Source organism: Letharia columbiana, assembly GCF_014066305.1.
Source record: "Letharia columbiana isolate WasteWater2 chromosome Unknown Sc0000044_s0, whole genome shotgun sequence".
Lineage (NCBI taxonomy): Eukaryota > Fungi > Ascomycota > Lecanoromycetes > Lecanorales > Parmeliaceae > Letharia > Letharia columbiana.
In genome coordinates, this window is record NW_023501088.1 from 224,095 (window position 1) to 232,183 (window position 8,089).

Consider the following 8,089-nt stretch of genomic DNA (forward strand, 5'->3'; position numbering starts at 1 on the left):
TGAGGCTATTATGTCAGGGAGTCCGGACTGGTGAGGAAGACGGGCGGATGCTCATTCATGAATTGGAGCCAGATTGGTCTCGGTCAGCTGCAGGAATAGTGTGCTGATTGTTTCCGATATTTTTCAAAAGCGTGCGCCGGCAATTGAATTCAATTCGTCCGCCAAATGATGATGATCAAACAGCGACTGAGTTCCGGCTTGTCTCATTATCCATTTTTTTTCATTGACAATTGATGCAAAGCAACATACAGGTACAAGTGAAGAGTATTGTAGCTGAGTGAGAATGCTGATTATTGAGCTCATCATGCAAGCACTCTAGGAGTATTCTGGGTATTATTCACTATTCACTCGGAAAAGCGTCCAAGTTTCGGAGATGGACGAGGGGAAGTATTTTGATGCCAGATCTCTTGGCAAGCGGGAGGTCCCTTTTTACTAGCAGGCATCCTTTGGTCTCACTTGCATAAAGTACCTTACAGTACCGTACCTACTGGCTTAGGTACATGTAAAGTACCTTAACCCCACGCTTCCAGGCACTCACTGTATTATTAAGGTATTATAGGCTTAATCTTTGTCGCAAAATTTGCAAAATCTCCACAAATACCTTACTGTAGTATTACTGCAAGCCAAGACACAAAGAACGCTGTCCTTTATTGGCAACTCTATCAATCATACCTACCAATCATACCTACCAATCATACCGATCATGTAAATTACTGGATTGTGGCATGTATGTAAGATCTTACCTACCTCATTGAAGCTCGGCCGAGGTGTCTCGGATCTACCAACATCGGCCATCTAAAGTAATGTACCCGGGGACGTGGACTTCCGTACTCGTACCAATACCCAGCTCATACTGCACTGTGGGCAGGGTGATGGAAGGATACGGGCATTGAATTAAACGATTTGCACCCCCAGTCAGCATGCCTCACAAACACAAAAGAGATAAGTCCAAAAGTGACGCTTCATTCTACGACCTTCCCCCAACCAAGACCGCCCATCCTCTGCCGGTGAAGAAGCTCATAACCACCATTGGAAAGTCTGGCACCAAGTCTGCCAAACGAAAACATGCTCAGATGCAAGATGACACCCCTAGAGCCTTTACCCGCCTTCTCGGCGACTACCGCCCTCCTCGCTCTGGTCTCGATGATGGCAGGAAACCCTCCAAGAAGGCCCGCAAAGAGTCCAAACTTGAATCTAAACCTGGCACTGCAATCCGTGCACCCGCGCCGGCAGCGATGCCAACTATACAGCCACGCGAACCCCTGTCATCTTTTGCAGCCCGTGTAGACGCTGCACTGCCGTTTTCGGGATTATCAAAAAGGGGTGGCGTAGTCAAAGAGGACGTGAGGGAGAGACAGACAAAGACTGAGCGCAAGATGCAAAAGATGCAACAAGATTGGAGGGAAGAGGATCGTAGGAGGAAAGAGAAGCTGGAGGAAGAAGGAGATAAGGATGTGGACGAGGAGGGTCAGGACGGGTTGGTGAAAAGTACGACTAAGGGAAAGAGGAAGGGCGGGAAGAAGAGAAGAAAAGGGGGCGACCAGGGTGGGGACATTGATGACGACGACGACGACCCATGGGCACATATCGCCGCCAAGCGACTCGAAGAGAACGATGCAGAGACAGCTTCTAGGTCTGGAGCAGGCTTGATTGGGTTACATGATGTGGTTCTTGCGCCACCAACATTTTCCAGGGTGCCAAAGGGGAAAGCAGATCTTAGCATCAAAAAAGGGGTAGGAGGATTGAAAAGGCAACAGGAGTTGTCCGAAGCAAGGATGACCGTTGTCGAGGGTTATAGACAGATGATGCGGGGAAAGCGAGGGGAAGGAGGGTAGAAATGCCCTGAAAGTATTTAAATTTTGATACAACCGATGAATGGGATTGGATAAGAATAATGGTGGCCGAAAGCTAGTCCATGGCTTTCAAACAAATAGTGGACCAAGCTTCGTCCATTGACGAGCCCGCCAATGCATTATCATACCTGGATCTGCTCTTTGTCGCTGTTGCTCGTCTTCGTTTCGGGGGTTTAGATTGCAGAAATTGCCGACTATCTCTACAGCTTGTCTGAATGTTACAAACATCTGGCTATCTCAGCGCGAACAGTGAGTGAGAGGATAATCTCCTTATGCATGACTTTTGTTGAGAGGCCCTTAGTCAGAAGTTCTATTATTATCCAATACAATGGCCCAGCTCAACAGCACTACCGATCTAACCCATCAAACTCCACCAACTTCCTCACAACGGCCACAACCTCATCGTTGCCCAAGTCCAAGAACGGATTGTCTATCTTCCTCGCGAGCACCTCGTCAAGCATCATCCTCAGCCTGCTCACTAAAACTCCAATCCTTGCCCAGCCCCGTAGCCTCAACCAACCATCGACTATGAGACCCCGGCCAAGAGTATCGAGCGTGATGGGCCCAGAGAATAGAAGGAGGCTGTAGGCGTTGAAAGGTGTTAATTCTCGGATGAATAGCTTTTTAGTCTCCATTTTGTTGAAGTAGCTTAGGTAAACAGATCCTCCTTGAAAGCCTTGGGCATCGAAAAGAGTGGAGCTTGGATGGACAAACACCCGGCCATTGTCCTGGTTGAAGAACTTGATAGTCCTGGCTTCGGGATCTAGTTCCACAGCCCCTGACATTGACGGTGCAAACTTCTTGTCTGGGAAGTCGATTCGGGCGAGTTGTGGGTTGAATGCACCGGCTACCAACGCGCGGATGAGCGCCGTGTTTGAGTTCTGCGAGTTGAGTGAGGCCTGTGTGTTTGAGTGGTATGTTGAGGGAAGGAACCCGGCTTCTTTGAGGGACGAGAGGTATTGCGAGCGATTGGAGGAGATGTCATCGAGGATCCGGCTCGCAAGGTAATTTTGATCACACCAGAACTTGACATCATGATAATTCGAGGACGATTTCCTTTGCGACCACTCTTCGTACGCTCGCAGATCGCAGATCAGGTCGCCCTGGCCAGGGCCGAAGGACAATCTCGCCGCTTTCGACTCTTCACGTTTGGGTTGAGGAGAAACGAATGGGGATTTGACCGTGAGAATGGCAGCAATGGTGAGGCATGCTTCGAGACAGCCAAAAGTAGCCCCATACACCATGAGCTTGCCACAACGTAGATCGGCTGGTATCATGGACAAGTGCCTTCCTAGAGCGGTCAGCTCATTTCCATCTAGGGCGCCCATCCGACCTAAGAGGTCTACCGCCCCCTTGACCGCCAAAGTCTCCGGTGGAGTCAGAGCACTAGCAAGGAACGCAGGTACGTCGATGACACCCATTGCTCGGACTGAGAGACAAAGTTGCTCTAAAGGAACACGTCTAATCTCAGGCTCCGGTCTCTCTGCCATCTTAGCTTCGGCAATGCGTGTATACAGCTTGTAGCACACTCCTGCCTGAACTCGGCCTGCACGACCCCTGCGTTGCTTACAAGCTGCACGAGACGCCCAGATCTCCTCAAGCTTGACCATGTTATTTTGAGGATCGAAACTTGTTTCTTTGACCTTTCCACAGTCGATGACCGCGACAATGTCTTCAATTGTGATAGAGGTTTCGGCGACATTGGTGGCGACGACGACCTTTCTTTTGCCCCTAGGTGCTGGTGAGAAGACACGTCGCTGTTCTGTGGGCATCAGTGAAGCATGTAGCGGTAATGCATGCATGTTAGGACACCCTCGAAGAGCGTCAAGAGTGCGGTTGATTTCCATAGTGCCCGGCAAAAATATGAGTATGCCCCCTTCCTGAGAGCCCAAACCTGAGTCGATGGCCAGTACGGTGCTGGCAATTAGACTGTAATTGATCTTCATACCGATTCCTTGAATGGTACTTGCTACAGACGGATTCACGTCATCCTCATCACTTTCTTCATTCTTACGCGAGCCTGAATTGAATCCTGTCAGACGGATGACATCGTCCAGGTAGTAGTCTTCAACGGGATATGTGCGACCCTCGATCTCGATCGTCGCAACTGAGAAGTTGCTGAAGTACTCCTCAAAAACGCCAGCGTCGAGAGTTGCACTCATCAGAATGACCTTCAGATCCTCTCGTCTGCCCAAAACTTCCTTGAGTAGTACCAGGAGGAAATCCTACAAATGTATCGGAATCAGCGTTGCGTAATCACGGCAGTGGGACCGAAGATAAGAGAGATCTAGAAAATGAGGATTGTCCTTTATTCCTGAGACATGTCCTGCGACTCAATATTGAAACATCCGTGGGGGATTTGTTGCCAGAATTTACGTACCACGTCAAGACTACGCTCGTGTACTTCGTCTACTACCACATGGCTCACATCCGCTAAAGCAGCCACAATGTCGTCTTTAGTCCCGCCAGATGTCTGCAATCGTCGGAGCAGCACTCCCGTGGTCACAAAGGTGATTTTAGTAGTCCCAGACTTCTGCTTTGATTCGCCTCGAATAGCGTAGCCAACTTCATCGCCTACGCGTGAGCATCGCTCATCACTCACACGATCAGCAAGACCTATAGCAGATATCCTTCGGGGTTGTGTGCAGATGAGGCTTGCCGCCGCTCCAATCTGACGTTTGATCATGTCATCCAGGACGAATTGAACACATTGAGTTGATTTTCCTGAACCAGTCTCACCGGAGATTATAGTGACTTGGTGGCCATTGACCGCGTTGACAATGGCTTCCTGCAGCCTCCATGCTGGCAATGTCTGTCTAGCGGCAAGCATTTTCTGCTGCTGCGGCGTTGTTTGTTTGGCTTGCCAACGGTTAAAGATATCGAGATTCTGCGGGCTCCGCGTATTGCGATGGATTTGAGTGGGCATCCTCCGAGCCTTTAGTTCTTTTTCAGGATTAAGCACCGGTTTCTTGCTACGCCCAGAAGCCACAGCGGAAACATCATGTAGTCTGCCAGGATTGTTAAGAATCTTTGGTATATTGTTTTCAAGCCAATCGACCATATTGAATATCATGGGCTCGCCTGAGAGATCCGCAGCCGCGTGGTGGATCAGCCGACGGATGATGCTTAGTCGAATATAGGCAGGAAGTCCAGGTGAGATGATGGAGACTGTCGGAGGCTGTTGAGGATACATTCTGGATTTCCTTACGCTCAGACAAAAAGGTGCTTGGAGCTCCGCGATGTATAATTGTACTTGGAACAGATCACGCTCAATGATTTTGAACCGTTCGCCGAAGATAGAGCTAAGAGTCTCTTGCTCCTCTGCCCAGCTAGGGTCCTGGTACTCGGAACCGGCCTCGGCGAAGCTCAAAGACGAGATCTTTGAGCTGATTTGTTCATCTGATCCCGCATGAACAAGCTCGTTCTGCAGTGCTTCAGCAGCAATACTCTCATTGCCATGGCAATCATCCAGGAGTCTTGAGCAAAGCTCACTCGAATAACCTGCTTCTGCAAGCCTCTTAATGGAAGCCTCTCTTTTCACATTACCGGAAGCCATGCTGAGGCCCGCGGTATAGCCTTCAGGGAGAACCCAAATTGGTAGATCATCTTCTGGGACGTGGATGATCAACCATTCGAGAGTCTCCTCACGGTCCTTACACTCTTGTACCGCCTCTTCTATATGGCTCTTTCGGAAGCCGAGACCTACGAATTCGTTGACGATATTTCGACATTGGAACTCGGATATTCGAGCGGCGTAAATGTTCCACCTGTCGTCTCTCCGAACAAGGCTCTCAACTTGAGCTCGAGTCCGCTTTGCCATATCAATTTTAGGCACCCTTGTCCAGCCTTTCATAACATTACGGTTTGAGTTCCCACCATTTGAACGAGCAGCACTCAGTATGTGAGCCGGTTGATCCGCTTCTTTTGCTGTCTGCTTCTCTCGCTCATCCCGTTTCTTTGCCATCAATGTCTGAGCCTCTTCTCGCTCCTGCTTGGCAGCAAACGGGTCGGCCTCGTACATCCAACCTTTACCTTGCTTCACATCGTCAGATTTCAGATCTTGAAAAGCAGATTTCCATAGATCTCGGTAATTCGGCGGAAGCATCATGTGGATGTTGCGCATGCTACAGACACGAAATAAGGCGTATGTTGCGGCAAAATGTCGAGCTTCCAGCGCTGTTGGTTGGACCGCTAGATGCTTATGAGATGGCGGGAGCTTGAAAGAAGGAAGAACAAGGGTCTCTTTTGTCTTTGGATTGGTAGATTTGAGGATGACCATTGAAGAGAATCCTTCTGGGGTTTTACTCTGCACAAGAGTCAGATAACGGCCAAGAATTGGGAGTTGGTCTTGATAGAACTTGCCATAGTATACTCCGGCTTGGCCCATCGCTGTTTCTGGCAATGTTCTGAAAGTATATTTACGGGCAATTTACCAGTCCATGATGCCCCTCCTATCTGCAAGAACCCGGAGTCAGTATTTACTTCTTAAGATGAGACTTGAGCCAAGAGAAAATTCAAGTGGGAAAGCCGCTTCCGAATGATATATTGGAATCATGTTGGTAATAATCTGACGACTTTCAATGTTGCTTACCAACTTTCTAGTGTCTGGCTGCTTCGGCGGATCTTCACTCGAAGCTGGGACAATATCTCCACCTTTCGTGGCCGAGTCTTCTGCTGTGCTGCTTTGTTTTGCCTTCCTCGTGGTCTTGGCATGTCCAAAGACAACATTGCTGTCAATGTCCTCATTGTTCGAAGCGAGCGAAACATTTGATTTCCTGGTGTTGGCGCCGCGGTTGCCGTTTTTGGGCATACTTGGAATCGCAATACCGACTCAATATTGCATGGTGCCTCGCATAGAAGGAATAGGACTCAAGCTGTGGACTAGTATCGATCTTTCGATAAGAGCAAGTAGTACGAAGAGAACATGGGTGTTATTAACCTTCTAGACATGCCATAATGTTGAAGAATTTCAAAAGGTAGGATTTGTATAAAATGCAATCAACAGTTTGATCACTTCTTTTGTTACAGGAGGTCTTAAGCCAAGAGTGTTTGGCTTCGTAGCCCTCTCGGCCAAAAATTAGACACAGAACTGTAAAGAAACTGCAACCGATCTTTGAGCTAATCTGTGGCTGGAAAAATGTCAACCCGCAGGAAGCGCAAGGGTCAAGAAATTACCGTGGTCCATAAAAGGTGTCGAAGATACCATAACAAATGACTCCCGTAAATTACCTCGAGGGGACGCTTTGAACAATCGACAACTTAGCGGAGAGGATCCAATAAAGAAGATGGGTCGTGAGTAGCACCAGTAGTGAAATTGAAAAAAAAATCTCGGATTTATTCCGGGACTTCGTGGCTAGTGGCTCAATACTAGCGTGGAGGTCACTGGAACGGATACACATGATCAATCATCGGTCATAGAAATGTACTCCACTTCATACCCAAGGGTGACCACACGAAGAACAACATGAGAAGAGCCCCTTGGGACAGAGTAAATCAATTAAGAAGGTCAACCGGCGCCCACGAGCGTTACACTCAATAATTTCAGCAGCAAATCACCACTGTTTTCGAAGATGATAAACTTCTGGACGACCATTCCTTACCCCCACGTCAGCGAGCATGGGGGGGGGGGACCCCCTCCCCCCTTATTTTTTACCCCCCAAGCGCCCTTCAGGGGGAAAGGTTTTTCCTGGGGGGGGTTTTTTTTTACTTTTTTAAAATATATAAAAAAAAAAAAAAAAAACCCTCTTTAAGGAGGGGAAAAAAAAAAAAATAAACTATCTGATTCCCCGCAGAATTGCACTAAAATGATAGAGAAGAAATATCTTACTCTCTCATCAAATATTCGAATATCGAGATAATAGTAATAGAAATAGCTATATTTATATATATATAAGTATTCTAATCTTACTACTATCTAATTAATTAATTAAAGACTCTAAATAACTTTTTAATTAATTATTATCGCTCTTAAATAGATAAAAACGTTATATTCGCTCTCCGTTAGATTAATATATCTTAAATCCTTCTTTTCGATATTATAATACTTAATAAAATAGTCTTTCTAGACTAGATAAATCGTAAATAAAAGAAGAATATATTAAAATATTATTTAAAGTATAAGAAGGTCGATACTATAACTAGACGTATTATAACTATAAAGAATTTTAAATAAAAGAATATCGATAAGAGGTGCTTTAGAGGAGAGATATCTATTCTCTAAACTTATTGCTATCTTT

General features: G+C 47.0%; 2 protein-coding genes across 2 annotated transcripts; one reads left to right on the forward strand and one right to left on the reverse strand.

Moving 5' to 3' along the window:
- Nucleotides 1-920: 920 nt before the first annotated feature.
- HO173_009927 (uncharacterized protein) lies at nt 921-1,835 on the forward strand (the record flags this gene model as incomplete). The annotated part of the gene is made up of 1 exon (XM_037311814.1): nt 921-1,835. One exon carries the CDS (start codon nt 921-923, stop codon nt 1,833-1,835), a length of 915 nt encoding a protein of 304 aa, XP_037161276.1.
- A 365-nt stretch (nt 1,836-2,200) lies between these two features.
- Nucleotides 2,201-6,663, reverse strand: HO173_009928 (uncharacterized protein; the record flags this gene model as incomplete). The annotated part of the gene is made up of 4 exons (XM_037311815.1): nt 2,201-4,078; nt 4,234-6,159; nt 6,216-6,308; nt 6,445-6,663. 4 exons carry the CDS (start codon nt 6,661-6,663, stop codon nt 2,201-2,203), a joined length of 4,116 nt encoding a protein of 1,371 aa, XP_037161277.1.
- Nucleotides 6,664-8,089: the final 1,426 nt, after the last annotated feature.